The sequence below is a fragment of the Panthera uncia genome (assembly GCF_023721935.1).
Source record: "Panthera uncia isolate 11264 chromosome B3 unlocalized genomic scaffold, Puncia_PCG_1.0 HiC_scaffold_1, whole genome shotgun sequence".
In the NCBI taxonomy this organism is placed as follows: domain Eukaryota; kingdom Metazoa; phylum Chordata; class Mammalia; order Carnivora; family Felidae; genus Panthera; species Panthera uncia.
Genome location: NW_026057582.1, coordinates 65102661 through 65127230, shown reverse-complemented (window position 1 = coordinate 65127230; position 24570 = coordinate 65102661). Strand labels below are relative to the sequence as shown.

The 24570-nt window shown below is 33.9% G+C and overlaps 1 protein-coding gene across 6 annotated transcripts in view; it reads right to left on the bottom strand.

Moving 5' to 3' along the window:
- The window catches only part of STRN3 (striatin 3), a 105080-nt gene that overhangs the window by 10387 nt on the left and 70123 nt on the right, over positions 1-24570 (bottom strand). For 4 of the 6 annotated variants that reach the window (XM_049612944.1, XM_049612945.1, XM_049612948.1 and 1 more), the window contains exons 8-14: positions 24312-24422; positions 9674-9807; positions 8136-8311; positions 7894-7941; positions 7475-7596; positions 3598-3765; positions 2170-2310 (exon numbers count right to left, since the gene is read on the bottom strand). In XM_049612944.1, coding sequence (XP_049468901.1) covers positions 2170-2310; positions 3598-3765; positions 7475-7596; positions 7894-7941; positions 8136-8311; positions 9674-9807; positions 24312-24422 — 900 coding nt within the window. Of the gene's footprint in view, positions 1-2169; positions 2311-3597; positions 3766-7474; positions 7597-7893; positions 7942-8135; positions 8312-9673; positions 9808-14556; positions 14694-24307; positions 24423-24570 lie in introns of all 6 variants that reach the window. The other 2 variants (XM_049612949.1, XM_049612946.1) reach the window with 2 other exon arrangements.

The following is a 24570-nucleotide window of genomic DNA, read 5'->3' as shown; positions in this document are numbered from 1 at the left end:
ACAGGAAGTATTTGAATAGGAAGCATTAGTATGAAGTCTATCAGTGTTTTTCTTTCTTAAAAGTGCATTTGTAGCTCTGTTCACTGAAAAAGCCTAAAACAATGAGCAACTCAAGAGCTACAAAAGCCATGAGAACCAATCCAATAGCCTTGCACCTATATTGTGGTCTCTAAATGCCATTTTCCAATAAAAGAAACTATGACTCCTTAGAGAAATGGGTAATTTCAGTCTGAGGCACAAAATGAACAAGATGGACCTAAACATCTTGCTACATCAGAAAGTGAGAAAGCTATAAATGACTAGCAGATTCAGGTCAAAATGACTCAAGAGCCAAAGTGAATAAGCTCCCACTGGCCAAAGATGAAATAATCTGAGGAGTGATAAAAATAACTTGCAGTAGATTAAAACACATCAGATAATTGATATCTGAGATCAGAGATTACGATGGTAATAAAAACAAACACCACCCCAAGAGACTCAATGGACACCTTTTTTTTTTTTAAAGCTTATTTATTTTGAGGGAGAGAGAGAGCACAAGCAGAGGAAAGGCAAAGAGAATCCCAAGCAGATTCTGCACTGTCAGCACAGAGCCGTATGTGGGCTCGAATTTACGAACCACGAGATCATGACCTGGACCGAAATCAAGAGTTGGATGCTAAACCAACTGAGCCACCCAGGCATCCCTCAATGGTCACCTTTAGGTGATGCTAGGAAACCACTTCATTATTTTGAAAACTGATAAAGGTGGGGGGATCAACAACTGACCTTCCCCTTCACTTATAATCACTAACTCCAGGGTAACCAAATTACTGATAAGGGGTGTTCCCTTTTATAGACAGATTCTAGCTAATAAGTGGAAAAGAAATGAAAGTATTAGAAAATCATTTTTCAAGAGAATTATGGACCTATGCAATAATCAAGATTGAAAACGTAAGAAAAATATAAACAACCAGACAATATTTACTTCCAATAAAAGTTCACAAATTACTATGAAATAGTCTTGCCAAGAACCTTTAAAAACTTTAAAATGAAGACAAATAAAAACATTAAACCTGAGTTTGAATAAGCTTCTAGATGTATAAACTATTTACAGAAATGAAATGAAAAGAGAAAGCACCTTAAATGATACCACAAGGATGCAAACAGCAAAATTCACACCGTGGAGATTCTATAGGACAAACTATCCAATTTCTTCAATTAAAAAACCCAAAGGAAATAAAAGAGATGGACAGAGAACCTACAGATAGGAAGAAACCTTAGACTTATCAACCAATTACAATGCATAGGCCTTATCTGGATCCCTATTTAAATAAACTGAAAAACACATACCACTTTCTAAACAATGGCCATTCAGATGTAATTACTGGAGCTGGATAATGAATTCCTCAGGCTTATATTCTCTACTTTTATATGTATTTCCATTAAAAATTTTAGGGGTGCCTGGGTGGCTCAGTTGGTTAAGCATCCGACTTCAGCTCAGGTCACGATCTCACGGTCCGTGAGTTCGAGCCCCGCGTCAGGCTCTGGGCTGATGGCTCAGAGCCTGGAGCCTGCTTCCAATTCTGTGTCTCCCTCTCTCTCTGCTCCTCCCCCGTTCATGCTCTGTCTCTGTCTCAAAAATAAATAAACGTTAAAAAAAAAAAAATTATAAAAAATTTTTTTAAAAAATTATTTCCCTCGGGGCGCCTGGGTGGCTCAGTCGGTTAAGCATCTAACTCTTGATTTCGACTCGGGTCACGATCTCACAGTTCATGAGCTTGAGCCCCACATCGGGCTCTATGATGATGGTGAGGAGTCTGCTTGGGATTCTCTCTGTATCCCCCTCTCTCTGTTCCTCCACTTGTGCTCTCTCTCTCAAAATAAATAAATAAACTTAAATAAACTTAAATAAAATAAAATAAGATAAACTTAATAAAATAAAATAAAATAAAATAAAACAAATAAACTCCCCTTTTGCATTTGTGTTGCTCTACTCTCTGTCCCCTATACTCTCTAAGCTTTTAAGCATAATTTGAGAAAACAGCAGAAAACAATGTAAATGAGTACAACTACAACGCATTAAAACTATTTTTTCATCATAAATTCAAACAGTCAAAATGTGAAAATTAAAAGATTATTGTTATTATTTAATAATCTTGTAAGGTTTCAAAGAAACTTATGAAAACTTACCAGAATCTATCTGTGAGGATAGCATCACCAATGATTGTGATGTTTCTAAATCATAAATTACTGTACTACCAGTGTTGAAAGAGGTCACCATATGAGCTGGATCACAGCCTATAAAGTCAACTGATGTAGGGATTCCATGCTCTGAAAAGGATCCCCAAAGAGACACAAAGTAAAAACAATTTAGAAATCCCTGCTTTTCTCAAGTATTTTTGAAATAATGTTAATAATGAAAACGAGAGTGATTTTATTAGGATAGTGAGATACAACAGGTAATTTTCCCTTAATTATTTTAAGTTGTTATAATTTTCTGTTTAACATCATAAGAAAAACAGAGGGCTCAAAAGTTAAGAGGAGATATGTGCAGAAGTTAATTCTCTTATGCATTTTCTGCTAAGAAAGAAAAAAAATCCAAGGTGAGTCTGCTGGCCGACTTGCCAACATTATTTTTTACCGTAAAATGATAAATTAGCATTCTCACATCACTGTTGTGGGAGAATACACCTGTTTGAGACCTATAAGCCTCATCATGTAGCTCATACAGATTGAATTTTTGGATCTGTGAACATAAAGCTTAGAGTCTGGAATCTGCCAATGCGTTACTATCCTGCCATGTCCAGAGCAGCAATTTCTCTCTTTATTGAAGTCAATGGGCCAGATTAATGCACAATTAGGTGAAATCCAGAGTCAAGCAATTAATTACCCAGATGAAGTAAGAAACAAATATCTAAATCAATTTTTACCTCAAAAGCTTGGGTAATTGAAAAATTAGTAGAATCACTAATGTATTGAAGAGACTTAACAAAATTAAGCATATATGATTCATCTAAAATACAACATAGTTTTAAAGGTCTGATTTTTAAAAATAACTTTAAAGTGACTCAAATATGAGTAATGCTAATACATAAACATATGTACATAAATAAACGTTATCACAAAGCAAATTGCCTAAAGCTTTATTGACAGGAAAATATTTGAAACTGTACAAGTAACTAACTCAGTTTGTACTTCCCACTTAAGGTTACTATTTCAATGATTATTAGACTTCTCAACCAATGTGCTTTGGTATCAGCTACGCTTAAGACTGGGATCCCTTTAGTCTTTGTGGGCAGCCACCTGGAATTGGTGGAGGGTTTCAAGTTGTTCCTATAAGCGGCCTCATTTGTCTACTGCACTATTACAAAGAGTTTTATTTTTTAAATAGGATATGTCCTGAAAAGGTCAAAAGGCACCAAGCTATAGGATGTACTTGTAAAGCACCTTTCTTGTTTATAAGAAATGACTAGGAGTAAAAAGAGTATCACAAGCTTTATAAAATTCTTTCAATACATCTCTTGGAGTAGCAAAGAAATAGTAAATCAATTGCTTTGTTGTCTGTATCTTTCCAAATTATTAAAAAGATAACTTTTTTATAGGGCAAAATATACTCACCCTTGTCTCCATTGTAAGTGCAAATACATGGCAATTTTTCTTGTGGATTCCATAACCTAATAGTGCCATCTGCTGAACAAGACAGTAATTGATTTTTTATGCCACTATAAGCAAGACCCCAGACAGCATCTGTATGTGCAACTAAAGTGCCAGCTAGAACATTTGGCTCTGGGAAGAAACAACAAACAAACAAAAATTAGCTTAAAACAGTTGGAAAGAAATGTTTTGGATAAAGATAACTTACCACATAATTATGTATAAAAGACTACATATAATGGCCCTAAGAAGATAACCAAAGTGTACACAATGGTCATCACTAAGTTGTGGAATTATGGGTTATTTTTATCTCCCCCACAATACTCTCCTGTATTTTTGCAATTTTCTATGCTTTTATTTTGTCTTGAGTTTAATTTTATTTAATTTTAAGTTTTTATTTAAATTCTACTTAGTTAACATACAGTGTAATATTAGTTTCAGGAGCAGAACAAGGGCCCTCCTTAATGTCTACCTGCCCTCCATCAACCCTATTTGTTCTCTACAGTTAAGAGTCTATTTTCAGATTTGCTTTCCTTTCTTTCCCCGCCCCCCTCCCCCTATGTTCATCTGTTTTGTTTCTTAAATTCCACATGGTGAAATCATATGGTATTTATCTTTCTGACTTATTTCGCTTAGCATAATATACTCTAGCTTATGAAGAACATACACTTTTTAACAAACAGCTTTAATGAGATATAATTCCCATACCATATAATTCACCAATTTAAAGTGTACAATTCAGTGGTTTTTAGTATCTTCACAGAGTTATTCAATCATCAGCACCTCAATTTTAGGACACTTTCATCACTCATTAGCCACGCCTTCCCCATCCCAATTCACCCTGCTTTTCCACAGCCCTATGTAACCACTAATCTACTTTGTTTCTAGAAGTTTGTTTATTATGGACATTTCATACAAACAGCCTTTTGTGACTGGCTTCTTACACTTAGCATAATGCTCCTAAGGTTCATTCATGCTGTAACATGTCAGTACTTTCTTCTTAATGCTGAGTAATATCCACGGTATGGACATAACTACATTTTATCATCATTTGATGGACATGGTAGCTGAAAATAACACTGTACACAATCTGTCCTACAATCCTGTATCTCTAGTAAACTTCCACTTTCCACGGCTATTTAAAAAAATTTTTTTTTAATGTTTATTTTGAGAGAGAGAGCGAGAGCACAAACAGGGGAGACATTTCCTATCTGCAGACAGAGGGCGAGAGAGAATCCTAAGCAGGCTGCGCACTGTCAGCACAGAGCTGGATGAGGGGCTCAAACCCATGAACCATGAGATCATGACCTGAGCCAAACCCAAAAGTCAGATGCTTAACTGACTGAGCCACTCAGGAACCCCTCCACAGCTATTTCTTATTATCTCCAGAATTCTCATAGTTCCCAACCTCCCTTCCTCATGAATGATTATCTACTTCACTGAGAAAATACAACACTGAAGAACCTCTCCCCCATCTTTCCACCACCCAATCTACTAGTGTCTAAAGCCATCTTCTCCTTGCTTCCATATAGGAAGTAAGGAATTTTCCTTTTTTTAAAAAAAATGTTTGTTTATTTTTGAATGAGAAAGAGAGAAGGGAGGGGGAAGAGAGACAGGGTGATAGAGGATCCAAAGTGGACTCTCTGCTGTCAGTGCACTCAGGAATTGTGAGATTATGACCTAAACTGAAGTTGGATTGAGCCACCCAGGCACCCCAGGAATTGTTCTCCTTCTTATCAAAGGCTAATTCTATCACGTATATACTGGATTCCATTCAACTCACTAAGTTGCTTTCATGATGACAGTTTCCCTACTATACAATAATTCTCCTTCTCCTTGGGATCATTACCACAGCAAACAAATATGCTCCAGAATCTCCTGACTTAAAGAAAAACCTTAACCTTACATCACCATTCCAAGAGACCAACACGAAAGGCATATTAAATAATTATGCTTTTTATCTCTCATTCACTCTCTCAATCAGTCTAATCTGGTTTCTGATACCATCACTACACCAAAACAATCCTTGCTAAAATCACCAATGATGAATTCTCTTCTAGCAAGTTTAAAAAATTTTTCTTTCTTTGAAGATTTCTTTGTTACTCTCATCACACTGCTTTTCATTCAGAGTGTGCCCTGAAAAGTTGCCCAGAGGTCCCTTTACCTTCTGGTCTTAATCCCAGTATCCAACCTCCAGCCAGCTAAAACCTGGGTGACCTATTTGACACTTACAAAAAGGAACCTTTCTATCCTCTTATTATTATACTTCTCAGCAACATTTCAAAGTGCAGAATGCTTCCTTCTTCTCAAAATGGATTTTTCTTTTGGTATGCTTCCAAGATCCCATTGTCCTGCACCTCTTCCTTCCTCAGTTTCCTTTGTTGGTTCTCTTGCTGTAGTCACTCTCCCAATGTCAGAGTTGCTCAGGACTTTGCCTTCTCTTCATGCCCTACACAACATGCTCTCCCTGTATTAATATCTTGATAATAATTACTTGATATGCCATTTCTTAACATGCCTAAAAACCGAACTCACCATCTTTAATCTTCTTACAACTGTTCCGCCCCCATTTCAATATGTTACCATTATATACTCAATTGCTCATGTCAAAAAATACAGAGTGGTGGTAAAAATGTTCTGAATTAGATAGTGGTAATGGCCGCATAACCCTGTGAATATAGTAAAAACCACTGAACTGTATACTTAACAAGGGTGAATTTTATCATATGTGAATGTCAATAAAGCTGTTTTAAAAAGTAACAAAATCAAGAATCACTTATCCATCAATTTCTCTACTCAATCCAATTTTTCAGTAGATTCTGCTTATTCTACCTTACCTCCCCAATATATCATAAATTCATTTTTCACCAACTGCTTTGCTACCAACTGGTTTATCGCCACTAAGATCTTGGAAACATCATCTCTCACCTACTCTACTAGAGCATTACATTAGAACTTTACATTAGTATTCTTTTCTCCACTTCTCCCACCCCTAAGCTATTCTCCTTGGCTTAAATGTCACTATTTTGGACTACATCTCAAGATTCTGTCACTCTTTCATAGTACTGTATCTTCATACCACTTACCATAATTTTTAACCACAGACTCCACCCCCTTATTTATTTACTTAATGTCTGTCTTTTCCATTGGACTAATTCTTATTTCTTGATGTAGTACTTAACACTCTACTTGGCAAATTAAGGCACCAAGTGTATGTTAAATAAAAAGACCAAGGAGCTCTTGAATTCTTTTTGAATGAACCAAACATTAAGTAGACCATTGTTTATTTAGCCATTCTCAAACTAATAAATATTCATTTAATTTTATTTTTTTTGTAATTGCAAACACTGCCCTTATAAATATATTTGAATACATATACAGGTATTTCTGTGGGACATATTCTAAAGTGACATTTATGAGTAAAAGGTTTTTTTTTAATTAAGAAATTTTTTGTCCTCTAAAAAATTGTCCTGATTTACACAACGAATGTGCCTATTAGTTTCTATTGTCTTCTGCCAATAGTTTTGAACTACATAAACTATTTTTTAATAGATTAAAATAGTTTAATATATTATTCTTTTTATTAAATTTTATTCTCTTCCTTTTTGTTAGCTAGTACTAAAACTGACGTTTTAAAAAACATCGTTTTTTATTTTCAGACACAATAAAGTACCAATTCACAGGCTTAAATATTCCGTGGCACAATATTTCTTAATTTTTCTCTTTAACAAAGCAAATTAAATGAAAGCTAAAAGAGGAGACCGATACATGTTTAAACAACCTTATAATAATATTTTGTCAGCTCCATTCACTTAAAAAATGTTTCAAGTCTTTTACTTACCATATGTATCATATGGATCCACGTTAGGGCTAGGCATATTCCACCACTGGATGGTTGCATCTATACCACCACTAAAACACTGTTCTCCATTAGAACTAATAGCTAGTGATAGAACAGGACCACTATTATAGGAAAAGAAGGAAAAAATTACTTATGAAGCCTAAGAAGAAACTCAAATCCACACTCCCCCAACCTCTAAATTTACATGATATCTAAAAACTGTTTAAAATAAACGTGTAAACTTGAATAGTACTGATTATATTCTCACTAATACAATTATTAATCAAAATATTACCCAACTAATATATTTTCTAATAAAAAGCAAACATTATGAGAAAATTACAAGGTTTGAAGATTGATAAAAAATAGTGAACAATAACTATGGCTGTTAATTTAAATACAAATTCAATAAAACTTACATGTGGGCCCTAAATGTGTAGATAGGCTCTACATCTAAAGAGGCACTCCTAAAAGAGGAGAACACAAGGGTGGGGGAGGAGAAGGTAATTAAATAACTTCAAATCACTGGCTGACATTCAGGAATCATTAGGTAAGATCAAATGAATGCATAAATAGGATGACAAAGAAGAATAATTGCTTATAATTATTAGCAAATTTGGAAGAAAAAAAAAAAAAGACAGGCTAATATGAAAATACTTGCTTTTTGGCAGGAACTGTTTTTTGCAAGTTCCAAAGTTTCAGAGTATGGTCCTCAGAGGCAGTAACCAGCACAGGTTCTACAGGATGAAAAGCTAATGCCCGTACTCCATCGAAATGGCTACGTAGTGTATACTTGGGATTCCATGTCTTTCGAAAGGCATCTTTATTGGCAGGCAACTACAAAGAAAGAGTCCAATATTAAGTGGTAAAAGTAGTAAATTCATAGGCATGTGGAGTTTCGTGTGTTTTGGCGTGTTTAAAATATACATATTAAACTGCTTTGATAAAATGTCCAGTGGAAATTTAATGTACCTTAAAAACTTGATAACCAATCTTTATCATTTAACAAATGATACTAAGAAGAATAACTTCAATTAGCTTTCAAATACCTATATCAAATGAAGAGTTTCTTAATCTGTTTTACCTAATCATCAGGCTAAACCCAAAGGTCCTATTAAATGTGAGATGAGAACAAAAAAATTACCATGCTGCAATGTTTTACATGGAAACAATAAAAATTATATAAATTACTACCAAAAATCCAAGAGAACAGTATTAATAATACAGTTGTCATTTGGAAAATTAGCATGTGAAAATTTTAAAGGCAGCAGATTAAGATACTTTCCAAAAGTCTGAACTAAAGACACTTAAAGAATATTGTCATCTTATCTTTATTATCATTGTTGATATTGGTACAAGGTTAATCTTTTTACCTTCATTTCTCCATCTGTAAACCACTGTGAAACCACTTCTAAAGTAGTCAAAAGTTTACTAGAATTTAGTTGCTTATATACTTTGAAAATATAAATGAGAATAATAATCCAGCCCACCAAGGCTGATGTCTCTAAAAGCATGCTAATATAGGTAAAACATAAGTATAACATGTAGAAAAAAGGAGTTTGTTATAAAAAGGAAAAATTTAATTTGCTGAAAAACTGCAAATTCATTCATACAAAATCTAAACAAGTATAGTTAACTCTCAATTGAGTGTTTATTGTCTATAAAAAATTTAGTTCAAGACTAGTTTCACCTCTAAACACTATCCTTCCCATCCAATCTCCATCCTTTCCCCATCCCTCAAATGAAGGACTAAGTAAGTGTTCAGGAAATGGCAAGCTAACTTTAACATTATCCTTAAAAAAATAAAAGTTTAAAAATAAAACATAATTTTTAAGAAGTATCCTGAAGGCAAGTGATTCAGGTTACCTATTTTTCTCTTGTTAACACCATAATATGGCTTAATTTGAGTAGATAATTGAGAGTTGACTACTCAAGATAGATACTTATCAACCAATATTATAAGGTAATCAATCACCCCAAACTTCTAGCTAATCCACCACAATACCTAAGAAAAATTTAAACACCACAAGGCAAGTAGTTACAAAAGAAAAACTACGTCACTTCAAATCAACATACTGACACACTTAAACTTATCTTTTCCATGCACCTTGACATTAATTCTGTTTTATAAGTGTTTCCAAAAAAAATAAGGAGCCTTCTATTAAATCATTAAAAAATTAAAAATAAAACTGCACTTACATCATAACTATAGTCTGCATCATTTGTTACCGTCAAGTCTGCAAGGTCTCCAAGGCCCAGTACACTTAACAAAACATCATCAGAACCCATAATAAATGACTTGCCTCCTCCAGATGGAAACGTTATTGGTTCAGCTATAAAGAACAAAACCGCTTCTTAAATGCTGAAAAATCATACAGTACAAGACAATATTGTGGGGGAAATGTAAGCACTTAACAGTTACAATATTAATATAATTAATTTTTATTTTCCCACTTCCCTCCTATTTCTTCCACTCAAAAAATCCTATTACTGAGTAGTAATAAACAAATGTTTATTTGCATATTTATAAACTGCAACATAATCTTCCACAAATCAAATATGCACTAGATATATTATTCCAGGACGGGACGTGGGGGCACAAAGGCTTTGTCTATTTAAATCACTTTTCACTTTTGTACAATTATAACTATACTATTTTTTAAATGTTACAGCTTGTTAAGTCCTTTTGCTTTGGATCATATTTGCTTAGAAGTGCTAGGTATTCTAGTCCCTGATAAAAATTAATGTAAGCATTCAAATGTAAATGGTTTCTAGTCTGCAATCGAGTTTGTAAGTTTATTGAAATGAAGCCTTACATTGCTCAGATTACTCCAGGAACAGCAATGTTCTAGGAAAAGGGCAGTTCTACAACCAACAATGTCAGCTTCCTTTCCATAAAAGGTTAATCCATGTGATGTTCAGAATGCCTTCCAGTTTTCAAGCTTTGACTATAATTTTTTATTTTAACTTTCCTTTTATTTACCATACTTCTAAAAACAACTACTCTATATTAACTATAGAACTTTAAATTTGTTACTTTGATCAATTAAAATCAAACTGCCATAATCAGAATAACTATACTATTTTATAAATATTTTGCTCCAACAGTTACAGTATAAGCAATAATTCTCATTATTTCATACATGCTTTGAAAGCAAAATTTTAATCTGAAAATGCAAGAGGAGGAAAAGTACATGTCATTGTAATACAAAACAACTCAACATATCAAAACACATTTAAAATTCATGATAAAATTCAAAAGAGAAACATCATATAAAAACTCAAGCTAATTATTAATTCTGAAAAGTTCCTATGAAAAATGATGATATCAACTTAATACACTACAAGCATCACAGGTGTAATGAAGTTTGTCGGTCATCACCAATACTACAGAAAATAATTGTAAGATACAAGTCAACTTCTCCTAAATATACACTACTGCAAAAATAAAATTCATCTCTATTTAGAATGTCTTATTTTAGTATTTCTCAAATCAAGCTAAAATATCAAAGTAAACTATACAGTTTGACTCAAATAGGGTCCTAAATGATGACAATACTAAAATGAAGCTGTGAGTGAGCAACCAATCTAGAGTGAATCTGACAGAAAATATACACAGGTATGCTAGTAGTATTTAATCTTGCAATGATTATGCTTATTGATTATAGTACTGATCCTTCCTACCAATACCTAGTATGCAATTATTGGTAATATCAGAAGCTGCAATGAACTATAAAATAAATTATGTTTTCATTAGACAATATTTTCTCAAAGCATGTTTAGCCTGTTTAAGGGCATATTTTTCTTTTAATCTCATAATTTGTTTGTAAGACAAGTTAGAACAAAATGCCACAATTCCTCCCACTCACAATTACACACTCATTAACACAAATCTTGAATAAAAGCCCAGTAAATCATTTTTAACATAGTAACAAATTATTTTGCATTATTACATATAGTCTTTTTGCAGAGACATTGCTGATTAGCTTTTGACAAATTTAGGGGCATGTAAAAGGAAGTGCCTGGGCAGTATTAACTACTTTTAACCATTTCTAATTAAACACATTACTACATTTCTCCATCTCTCTCTATATATATATATTTACTTACATACAGCAAGCTATATTGTTCATTCAGCATTACATATGTATCTATCTAAAAGAAGTACTAAAAAAAAATTTTTTTAATGTTTATTTTTGAGAAAGACAGAGCTTGAGTGGGGAGGGACAAAGAGAGAGGGAGACACAAAATCTGAAGCAGGTTCCAGGCTCCAAGCTGTCAGCACAGAGCCCGATGCAGGGCTTGAACCCATGAACTGCGAGATCATGACCTGAGCTAAAGATGGACATTTAACCACCTGAGCTCCCCAGGTGCCCCTGAAAGAATTATTTTAAGCTGTATTACTACTTTCCATAACGACCCATCACTGGGGCATACAGTAATCACAGTAAATACTCAGATAACCTAAGAGATTTCATCAAGCAACTTAAGAATACTAGTATTATTTATTATTGCATTTCCTTTTTTTGAAATCTTAAGGTCTACACAATGGGATCTTACAACAAGGTTCTTTTCATACTTCTAGAACTAATTCTCCTTTGTATGGACACAACGGACCAAGGAAACCAGTAGCTCATATATCAAAAAAAACTCTTCCTTTCTTCAGTTTTATCAAACCTAAAGATCACAGCCCAATAATTGATCCCATTTACGTCAGTGGTGTCACTGTATATTTTAAATCTTTATTTAGAACGATCACTATTAAGTCATTCGGTTAAGCATCTGACTTCAGCTCAGGTCATGATCTCAGAGTTCGTCAGGTCTAGCTCCACATCAGGCTCTCTGCTGTCAGAGCAGAGCCCACTTCAGATTCTGTCCCCCTCTCTCTTTGCCCCTCCCCAAACTGCTTGCTCTCTAAAATAAAATAAGCATTTAAAAATAAAGGGGCAGGGCACCTGGTGGCTTAGTCAGTTAAGCGTCCAACTTCAACTCAGGTCATGATCTCCAAGTTCACAAGTTCGAGCCCCACACCAGGCTCTGTGCTGACAGCTCAGAGCCTGTAGCCTGCTTCTGATTCTATGTCTCCCTCTCTCTCTCTGCCCTTCTCCCACTCATGCTGTCTCTGTCTCAAAAATAAATAAAAACGTTAAAAAATAAAAATAAAATAGAAATAAAAATAAAGGGGCGCCTGGGTGGCTTAGCTGGTTAGCATCCAACTCTCGATTTTGGCCAGGTCATGATCTCATGGTTTGTGGGACTAAGCCCTGCAGCAGGCTCTGTGCTGACAGTGAGGAGCCTGCTTGGGATTCTCTCTCTCCTCTCTCTCTCTGCCCCTACACCCGCTTGGGTGCCTACCCACCCACTCGCTCACGTTCTTTCTCTCAAAATAATAAATACACTTTAAAATACCAAAAAGCCTGAAAATCTACCAATGACTGGTTACGTTTTGTTTTTTTTTTTTAATGGTCTGGCTGAAAACATTCTGTCTTTATAAATATTTGCAATATGACATGGAATTCAACAGGAAAGCATCAAGTTGGAGACTGCCACTGAAACAAGAGGTTATGAACTCTAATGTTCACGTCTTACCTCTAAGTCCAAGGTGATTTGCAACTTTTTTAAATAACAAACTCTAAAAATTTACCCTTTAAAATGTGTAATTAGGTTTGTGCTTACTGGCCCCCTCCTCCTCCTACCATTAAGAAAGAGTCAGATTACTGACCTAAATTTTTCCTTTAAAAAGGACACATATACAGGGGTGCCTGGGTGGCTCAGTAGGTTGTGTCCGACTCTTGGTTCCAGCTCAGGGTCCTATCTCATGGTTTCGTGAGTTCAAGCCCCGCATCAGGCTCTCTGCTGTCAGTGCAGAGCCACTTTGGATCCTCTGTCTCCCTCTCTCTCTCTGCCCCTACCCTGCTCTAGCACATGCTCTTTCTCTCAAAAATAAACAAACATAAAAAAAGAAAAGAAAACACCTCTTAAAGTAAAACAGGAAAATAGAGATCTGGAAAAATCTGGATCTGGAAAAATCAATACACTGCTATTTTTCATGCTTTAATGTATTTTGTTTTGGTTTTATTATTTTAGAGATTTTCTTTATTCTACCTTAAATTTTCTTACAGTTTATGATGAATGGTAAATATTACATGCAGAGATGACTATAAGGAAAAATGCAAAATTATTTAACTGTATGAAAAATGTGCTACTCGAGAAGTCTTAAAAAAAAAAAAAAAGAGGTATTCAAAAACATTTAACTGGGGCATCAAACTCCCTTATACAGCAAAAGCAGAAACAACAATGAAATGCAGTCTATAGGCCAAATTATCAGATACTGAATTATCCTATATCACAATAAACCTTTGGCAAGAATTCAGTCTCATTACTTAGAATTATAACTACCTAGACCTAGATTTCTAAGTGATTCAAATACATCTATAGATTTTCTGCTATAATCAATTTTGGTAAAAATGCCTTAAGCAGTACTTTCATTTCCTACACATTTCTAGCTTAGGCACATTTTAGAAAATTCATTACTAGGTAAGAATATCTTTGGTACCAAGTTAAACAATAATGCTGTTACCTTTTTCTAGAATAATTAAATTGGCCGTTTGTTCCATATATTTTTAGAAATTATATATATAAAGTTCCCAGTAAATGTTTGGCATTTAGTTGTCTCCTAAAAAAGCAGTAGTTACATTATCAGTAGCTAAATTCAAGCAAAATGACAAAATGACTAGTTTTTTCCCAATATGTACTATTTAAACTCCTTTTTTAAACTACTGTGTTCATGCTATTAGATCTGTAAGCTAAAGTTAGATTTCAGGAAAGTACTCTGAATTGACCGGCAGAAACAACTCCATCTAACATTAAAAACAAAAATAAAATATGCAGACATAAAAGCCAAAAATTCCAAAATCCCTAAGACAATTATACCAAGAGCTTGCCCAACACCTTCTATGAAGATTATATAAGCTGATCTTCAGCATTTTAAAACAGCAGCAAATTTCACAATATTAAGTAGATGTGATTTTGGAATTAATGTCTTTTGTAATTTAAATAAACCTGGTAGCTAAATTTTGTACCTTCCTTTGCTCTTACAACTTCATGATCAGTCATTCTAATAGAGGCTGAACTAGACTGACTAATCATTCGTGAAGGGATAAGGGGCAGCTTATCTCCCAGATCAGCTATCTTGTGATAGAGTTTTGTCCTGCTGACCCTATAAATTAATGTCAGCAGTATAGGTTCATTTATTGGCTACTGCCTGTCTTGCTAGCAGCCTTTAAAACTAATTTACTAACAAAACAGGCTTTTTGAAAGAAGTTCTAGTTATAAAAATCTCAAATAATTAAATGTCTTCAATTTTCCAAGCCATCCCTCCAGAAATATTAAAAAGATTTAAATACTTAATACATTCACAATTTCTGTAGAGAAACATATTCACTATGTTTTATATCTAAGTATAAAACTGAGTATTCAGTCACTCAACCAAAGTTCTGTAAGCTCAAAGACACAGAAGGTACTCTTAAAACAAAAGGAAATTTTGGTATTTAAGATTAAAGTTTAACAAATCACAGAATAAAACATGACTGTTTTCCAATTTAACTATCTTAAAAAGTTAACCAAGAAATAAGTACACATGATTTTTATAAGAGTGCTACAATTAACTTTCCCTGGTGTTTATGTGAATATTTTCCTACCATATTTACACAAATGTGTCATTAACAAATTAACCACAATTTTTCTCAAAAATTTGCTTCATTTTCCCAAATTTGCAAAGCCTAATTTATCCATGAGCTGAGATTCTCAGTATGAAAAGTCAACACTGTCATAGGCTGTAAATTTAAGGGGAGAATTTCAGCTGTAGCCTGGAAAATTCAGGCCAAAATATATAAAACTCAAAAGCATCTGCAGTACTGTGGGATCTTTTTAATTCTGAACTTCAGAAATGACAGAACTGTTTCTCATAATTTTGAAAGAAAATAGCTTCAAGAATGTCAGAAAAAAATAATTTGGAAAAACAAAAGAAAATATTATAAGTTAATATCAAGTAAAACAATTAAAACAGGCAAACCCAAGGTCACACATCATGACCCTGTATTTACATTAATGGACTGGACAGCTGTATAATTATTAAATTTCACTATGGGTATTAAAATACTAGTAACTCTAAGGGCACCTGGGCGGCTCAGTCAGTTAAGGCTCTGACTTTGGCTCAGGTCATGATCTCATAGTTGCTAAGTTCAAGCCCCAAGTCAGGCTCTGTGCTGACAGCTCAGAGCCTGGAGCTTGCTTAAGATTCTGTGTCTCCCCCTCTCTCTGCCCCTGCCCTGCTCATTTTCTCTCTCATCTCTGTCACACTCTCTCTCAAAAATGAATAAACATTTTAAAAAAATTTTTAAAAAGAGTATCAGTAACTCTACAGGAATTATCATTCATCTGTGTATCCCTCCCTAACAGAATGCTACGCAGTGAGGTATTAACACTTAATGTAAATTGGTGAAATCTTACACATTTATTGGCTTAACCGTAATCCCTAACTTCTTAAAAAGTATCTCTACTCCTGGATGGAGGTATGCAATATGTCAAATAGTCTCAATTTTCTAAGATAATTACCATGGAGATTTAGATGAGGATTTTCTCTGTGACACTGAAGTGAGTGCAAATTCTCTAATAAATGAAAAACTGCCAACTGGATGTCTAACCATCAATTAAATTCAACATGAAAAAAAAAAAATGTTATCCAGGGGCACCTGGGTGGTTCAGTCAGTTGAGCGTCTGACTCTTGATTTCGGCTAGGGTCCTGATCCCAGGGTTGTGGGATCAAGCCCCAGGGCTCCATGCCCAGGGCATGCATGGAGACTGCTTGGGATTGTCTCATTTTCCCTCTGCCCCTCCCCACACACTCTGTAATGTGAAAAACACAACAAACAAAAAAAGATTTAATAAAAAAAAGGTTTAATAATTAAAAAAAAAGTTAGTTATCCTTACTCACAAAATAGCTCTCCTTTGTAACTTTCCCATTTATGAGTGTCGCCACCATTGGTCTGGTTTCTTTTCTAAACTTCTACACTACATTTTAACAATTCTTCTTCAACTTTTAAAATGGGGTGGGGGTGCTGTTTTTAAAAAGAATTCTCCTTTATTATTCTTCAGATTAATCTCCTCTTTCTGTTGACTTTATTCTAATAAAAGCTTTCACTCTTATCAATTACTGCCATAGATTTCCTAGTTTTCCTACCTCCCAGCTCCACTTATCTTTAATCAAATTTGCATACCATAGCCAAATGAATTTTCTAAAATTATCACAATTATCACCCTTTACTCAGAAACCGCAACATTCTTTGGATCAAAGCTAACTGAAATCTTGTCCTTCATCTTGCATGTGCTTCATGATCTGTTCCTATTTTTCCTATCCAACCTTATTTATCTTTTAATGCTCCATGACAACAATCTCCCTGATTTTCAAGTCAAAGCAGTTTCCCTATGTATCAATATTCACTAAAGTTTATTTCTTCCATATTTTGTCCTCAGCTATTCTTCAGGAAAGTGTAAACACTTCCTAGACACACACACACACACACACACACACACACACAAAGTTCTATCCTCTAACATGCACTTCAACCTATCACAATTCTACCCATTCTTTCAAACCAGTTCCATCTCCTCTATGAAGCCTTTGCTGACCTTTCCCTGCTCATTCTTATTATACTTGTATGTACCATAACATTTGACTTTATTAGATATTACCTTACAGATAATTTCATGAAAGGTAATGTCAAAAACAATAAAGATGAGAAAGGATTTTATTACAGATGTGAAGTCATAATCTTCCTGAATACACAGACTGAAAAATGTGGAAGGAAAGGAAATTAGGAGATAACATGAAAGTTATTATTTAAACTGAAGAACCCAAATTACGTAATAACTTTTTTTTTTTTTTTTTTTTACTACAAACATTAGTCTTTTTGTGGCATAGTGCCAAGTTCAGGAGAAGATGTAAGAACACTGCTTTAATTCTAGTTTCTCAAAAATTGCTACAAGATCAAAGCAGATTTCATAACCAGATATAAGTCTTATTTAGTCCCTAGTTTGTAGAATACACCTCAAATACAAATTTAATGTGTCTTCATTCTCTTTCTAAATCTATCTGAGATCCTAAATATAATAAATGCAACAAGATACAATTTCAAGTAAAAAATCTGAGTCTAATTAGCAGTATTGAGAACACTGTAAAGGTATTAGTATAACAATACTATACACATTATAAAAACATTCAAGGGCCTAATTGAAAACTCATTAAGCATTTATTAAATAAAATCTGATTCTTAATTACTATTGGACTCCACAGAAGGAAAAATAGTTTTACAACATGGAAAACATATTTTTTTACTATGAATTACAAAACAACCCACCTACCTCCTAAACCATGGCCATCAAATCTATACAAATCACAATCCTCTAAACAGATTACAGGACAATGAAACACATACTAATTATGCCACATGTAAGCCAAACTATGAACTGATGACTGCTGTGTTAGTGTTTTTAAACCTATACATATTCTCAATCACACATATTCAGGACGTGTGAAATTTACCTTTCTATAGATTGTATTATTCTAAATAAAACAGTACTTTTTTTTTTTTAACTGAATCTAACATTTTCCTTTTCTCAAAAGCACCCTGTGTTTATCAAAACTTATATTCTGAAGTGAAAGCAACCGTTAGTAGGCAATCTGGAAAAGTTAAGTTTATTTTAAAATAAGGATTTAGCTGGGGCACCTGGGTGGCTCAGTCAGTTAAGCATCTGACTTCGACTCAGGTCATGATCTCAAGGTTTGTGAGTTCAAGCCCCAGGCTGGGCTCTGTGCTGACAGCTCAGGGCCTGGAGCCTGCTTCAGATTCTGTGTCTCCCTCTTTCTCTACCCCTCCCCCACTGACTCTCGCGTGCTCTCTCTCTTTAATAAATAAATAAAATTTTTAAATAAGGATTTATATCATGTTTACTAGATCTGTTTTACTTTCTATTATTCTAGCTAGAATAAAGTTTTCACATGATAAAATATCATCTTAAAAAAATAACATCACAATTATAAGGAAAATCAACTAGTTTAGCCACAAAGGGATTCTGTAGTTTTAAAAAGAGTACTGCTCTAAAGAGTATCAATCTGATACTTTCTGACCCTTGTCAAAATGAATTAGTTAAGGTATTTTCTCAGGGTCGGGGCGGGAAGGGGGGGGGGAACGACAAAAAACAAAGAAATCTGAGTTGATGAAGTGAATGGTTGGTTTTAAAGATGTGAAATTAAAGCAGGAAATATAAAACCAACCACACCCTTTTGCTATGAAACAACTGCTTTTTGTCTCTGATTTGATGCAAAAGAGAATACTGAACTGTTTTATGAGCTCTTCAAATTTATACTATACTCCTAGACAGAAGCAGCTTAAATATCAAAGATATTTCATAGTGTGTGCCAAGTTGTTTTGAAACACTTACAAAATGTTATTGTTGCAAATGAATAATTTCTCCTTAAATGATAAAATGTTCAAAATACAGATATTTGGACAAAATTCAGACTTGACAAAATTATTACATTTTCTGGTGATGGTTTGTCATCTTGGATCTGGAAGAACAAGTGACAAACACTCATAGGAAATGTAAAAAAAATGAAAATGAGAAAACAATCCAGGGACACTCACTTATAATTTATATTTTAAAAATACTGAAGGGGCGCCTGGGTGGCTCAGTCGGTTAAGCGGCTGACTTCGGCTCAGGTCACGATCTCGCGGTCTGTGAGTTCGAGCCCCATGTCGGGCTCTGTGCTGACAGCTCAGAGCCTGGAGCCTGTTTCAGATTCTGTGTCTCCCTCTCTCTGACCCTCCCCCGTTCATGCTTTGTCTCTCTCCGTCTCAAAAATAAACGTTAAAAAAAAAAATTAAAAAAAATAAATAAATAAAAATAAAAATACTGAAAAAAATAAAGACTTCCCTTTTCCAATGTACTGACAATCAAATCAAAAGATGTACAGAAATTCAATTAACACTAGGAAAGAAGGGGAATGAAAATCATATTCTATACACTGAAAAGACCGGAAAGTTGGAACAAATGACACTCATTAGGAAAACTAAGTTCATTCACTAAGAACCAGAACTGTAAACATATGTATTCTCAGAATGTGAATCTTTGAAATGGGAAAAGCCTATAAATCGCTTGAAGAAAAGATACGAAATAATCTAATTTTAATAAGCTTCAATTTTAAAGGTCTTAAATAGCACAGGAGTAACAAAGGGGCATAGAATAAAAGCATCTATCAAAAGAAAATACACCATAATCCACAATTTAAACTTTCCATGTTGAAAAAGACAAAAATCGAAGGAAATCTTAAAAGATTTTTAACTCCTCCCTCATATTGTAAATAAAGGTTTCAGATGCTTCACACTTTTTTTAATTTTTATTTTTTAGTGTTTACTCATTTTTATGAGAGAGACACAAGCAGGGGAAGGGGAGAGAGAGAGAGAGAGAGAGAGAGAGAGAGAGAGAGAGAGAGAGATACAGAATCCAAAGCAGGCTTCAGGCTATGAGCTGTCAGCACAGAGCCTGATGCAGAGCTTGAACCCACTAACCGTGAGATCATGACCTGAGCTAAAGTCAGATGCTTAACCGACTGAGCCATCCAGGTGCCCCTCAGATGCTTCACACTTAATCTAGATGCTACACTCTGATTTTTGTTACTTACACATTCTTACTGAGGTATGAAATACAGTAAAATGGAGACCATCAAAAATTTTTCTAGAAAAATCATACCAGACCAAAATATTAACACAATTAATTTAGATCCTTCCCCTTGACTCCCTTTGCCAATTATAGAACACTTAAGAAATTATTGAAGAATAAAAGAAAACTGAGTTGTAGGGCAGATAACAGTACTACATCAATTAATTTCCTGATTTTCATCACTGCACTGTGGTCACTTAGGTAATGTTTCTGTGGTCAGGTAACATATGTTAAAGCATTTAAGGAACAGCACGGTTACAACCTGTTTTCTGAACTGTTCCTAATAATAAATGCATGTATTTATAGAGAGGAAAGAATAAAGCAATGTGGTAAAATATTGACATGTGGGGAACCTGGGTGAAAATTACATGGAATTCTTTGCACTTTTCTTGCAATAGCACTTTCCCTTAAGTATTAAATTGTGTCAAAATAAAAAGTTAAAAAGAAAAGGAAGCTTAACACTTAGGAAGTCAGAGAGCAAAATAACTGCATCAAGTCTCTTTAGTTTCATGATCTTTGCTTTTAGAAGTATTAACAGATAGGGGCACCTGGGTGGCTCAGTCGGTTGAACATCCAACTTCAGCTCAGGTCATGATCACACTGTCCGTGAGTTCGAGCCCCCGTCAGGCTCTGTACTGACAGCTCAGAGCCTAGAGCCTGGAGCCTGTTTCAGATTCTTTGTCTCCCTCTCTGCCCCTCCCCATTCATGCTCTCTCTCTCTCTCAAAAATAAATAAACATTAAAAAAAAATTTTTTATTAAAAAAAAGTATTAACAGATAAAGTGTATCTCCTAAGTATATCTCACTTAGCATGACATGAAATTAATACTGAATTATATCTACAATCTAAGGCAAAACTGTCACTTTTAAGTCATTTTCTTTTGCCTCAGGTGGAAAGAAAAGGGTAGAGTGGAGTAGACAAGTTAGAAGACACGCATTCGTTTCTTAGCTTTGGATTTTAGAATTCTTTCCAATTAAGAGTCAAATCATGGTTGAATCTTTTTACAAAGTTAAAAAGTTGATACGCTCACCTTTTTTTTTTTCATTAAAAAAAATGCATTTAGGTTGGATTACATCTGCTGAATGTATGTGCTAAAATTAGCAAATAATTTTCTTCCCTCTAAAAATCTGTAGAAACGTAGTGCTATGGTCCAGTGGGTCTAATTCACTCACATTTTGGGATAAAGGAAATAAAGAAGTCAAAAGATTTCAGTTTATGAATTATTCTACCTTTTACAAAGCTATATCTGATAAAATAGCAGAATAAAATCCAACAAAGATAGCTAAAAAGAATAAGAAAATTCATGAATTATCCTTTGCACATAAAATTAATCTTTGTATTCATATGATGATCTACCTAGATTAAGACATTAGAAGTTATGATACATCAATTTAAAAAGTAGGGGAGCCTAGTTGGTTAAGTGTCTGACTTTGGCTCAGGTAATGATCTCACAGTTCCTGAGTTCGAGCCCCGCACTGGTCTCTGTGCTGACAACTCAGAGCCTGGAGTCTGCTTCAGATTCTGTGTCTCCCTCCCTCTCTTCCCCTACCCAGCTCACACTGTCTCTCTCTTTCAAAAATCAATAAACATTAAAAAAATAAATAAAAAGGAGGTTTTTTTTCCCCCATTAAGTTTTATCTTCATATCAGGGATTCAGAGCCAATATGCTTACATTGAACTCTACATTCAAGAACAAAAAGATTTAATTTAAATTCACAGAAAAGTGCAAAAACAAACACATTATCTCCTAATTCGTTACTAAGACATTTTGCTGGAAACCTCACCTTTATATCTTTCTCTTTATATAGGTAACTTGACATTTATAAAAACATTAAAAATGAGAAATAATCTGAAGGTCTAACTAATGGATGCCAGGTTAAATCTACAAAATACAATACTATGGAACCACTAAAATTGTATTTCATTCACAGGACTGTGAAGCATTAAGAAAAAATGACTTAAAAACAATTTAATGATATTCTTGTTGAAAAATGAAAAAAAAAGATACTTAGAAAAACATGGAAAGATAGATTGCTAAATATTAATCTCTAGGTAATAAGTCTGCGGGTGTTTTTCATTTTTTTCTTTTTATTTCTATATATTATACTTCTTATACTGTCTGAATAACAATCATGTGTTATTTTTATGGTTATATAAACAAAGTTCCTTTTTTGAAAAAAACAACATAAAATCAAAATTAAAAGGACCTGGCTAAATAATACAGCACATATCTAGATAATGAAACAGTATTGAGACATGAGAGCCTCAGGCATGATGGCTCTGTGGGCCCCAGCTCCTGATTTAATCACAGCAACCCCCTTTTGTCTACTTCACATAGTTCTCCAATCTTATATTTGACAACAGGGTACTTTTTTTTGGTTAAAAAACAAATGAAAACATGTTATACAGCGGGAACATTTACTGACATGAAATGATGTCTTCTATGAAGTGTCAACTACATAGACAAATAACAAAACTGTTCATAATATATCCTAGTTTTAAAAGTTAATTAAATTAAAATTTTATGGGGGTTTTGAATTTTAGTTTCAGTTCATTTGTTTCTAATACTTCTTAAATAAGTAAACATATTTTAAAAACATAAAACCATTTTTTAGAAACAGTTAAAGCCTACAACTAAAAGAGACCTTAAATTAACTTCTATCTTCTTTCTAAACCTGAAAAAGGTATAGATCTAATGACAGCAGGGAAAAAAAATGTATTTATTTTAAATTAAAGCAACATTATCTAACATTTTGGAAAGAAACCTTCAGCAGATGAGTCAGTTCATGAAAAACATACATTAAATAAGTAATCTAATATTAAACTACTTCATTTCATTAAAAAAAAGACCTAAATCCCAAATTTCTAATGTCATGGTGTCTGTATTACAATAGTCGTCATGTGAAAAGTATTTCATACTACACATGCTTAAATTATATAGGCAAGTGATGTTAGAGCTGAACACAGCCCCTACCCAGCACTAAATTATTTAAATACAAAAAGCAGTTCACTGAATAATGTGAAACTTCTTATAGAACAGTTTTCATTCACATGCATAACAAATTAGCATAATGTTATAAAAGAAAATTGTGTAACAGATAAAGTCCCCAAAACACATTTATTAGCTTCCACAATAAATTAAACCATTTAAAAGAGTTTTACTGAAAAAAACTTATACCCATTTCCACTACACTCGCTATTTTATAAACTAATCTATCTGTTCCACAGAAAGGAATATGACAGAATGCCTATATGGTTTTAGTCTTTGCTATTCACTTTGTCCTTGACATAGTCAAAAAAGTTTCCCCAAAATAAGTTTCAAGTGTCTTCATTTAATACTCAAAGGTCTGAAGATGTCGTTCATGTGGCTGTTCTTAAAGTTTGATTCACAAAATGGAAATGAATGATTTCTTTGAGAGGTGCTGTAGCTAAATTTATACTTTTATAGTACAGTGGTTGGACACAATACAGTGAAAAATACTATGAGGTACCAAATGTTCCTCACTCACTGACCAAACAAACCTTTCTTGTGGCCTTCTGCTACAGAAGTCAAGAAAATATTACCTGAGAGATTTTTCTGCTGCGTCCTGGTTTGCTGTTGGATTAAGGCCAGAAAGCAGTAACAATGGAAAGGTCTTTTGAATTTACTAAATTTAAGGATTCCCAAACTAAAAGATGTAACCTAGATACGAGCTGATTACAGCTGTAACATCCTACTTAAAAAAATAAGGAAATTTATACTTTCTCCCTTCTGAACAAATTTTTATTACTTTTAATTCCAAGGCCAATACTCCTTACAATTTGGTAAACTTTTTAAAGCTTAAAAAAACAAAAACAAAAAACCCTTCCTTGAAATCTTTCCTTCATCCTCAATAACATATTTGAAATGATTTTGCATTTAATAACACATCCTAAATTATATTCAAATAAATTTTAATTATACAACAAAATTTAAAGTTAGTTGCCCAGTACACAAAAACAAAAAAAACACAGAGTTGAAGAATTTTTTTTTCTCAAAGATTGGTATACAAAAATTGTAATAGAATCTGCACTTACTCTTCACCCCTTTCTTCCCCTTTCGTTCCTTCTTGTACTGTTCCTTCAGTTTACTTATTAGCCCCTGGTCTACATCCCAAACCTCAGTAGGTGGGGAGAGGTCATCTTTATCTACATGCAGCATATTATTAAAAGAAAAAAAATCAGCAGTTGGCAATGCAAGCTGTTGGCAGTTAACTGTTATAGCTTTACATAATCATAATAAAAATGTACTAACAGCATATACCCAAAATACTTTAAAGGTGCAGTTTCAGTTTTG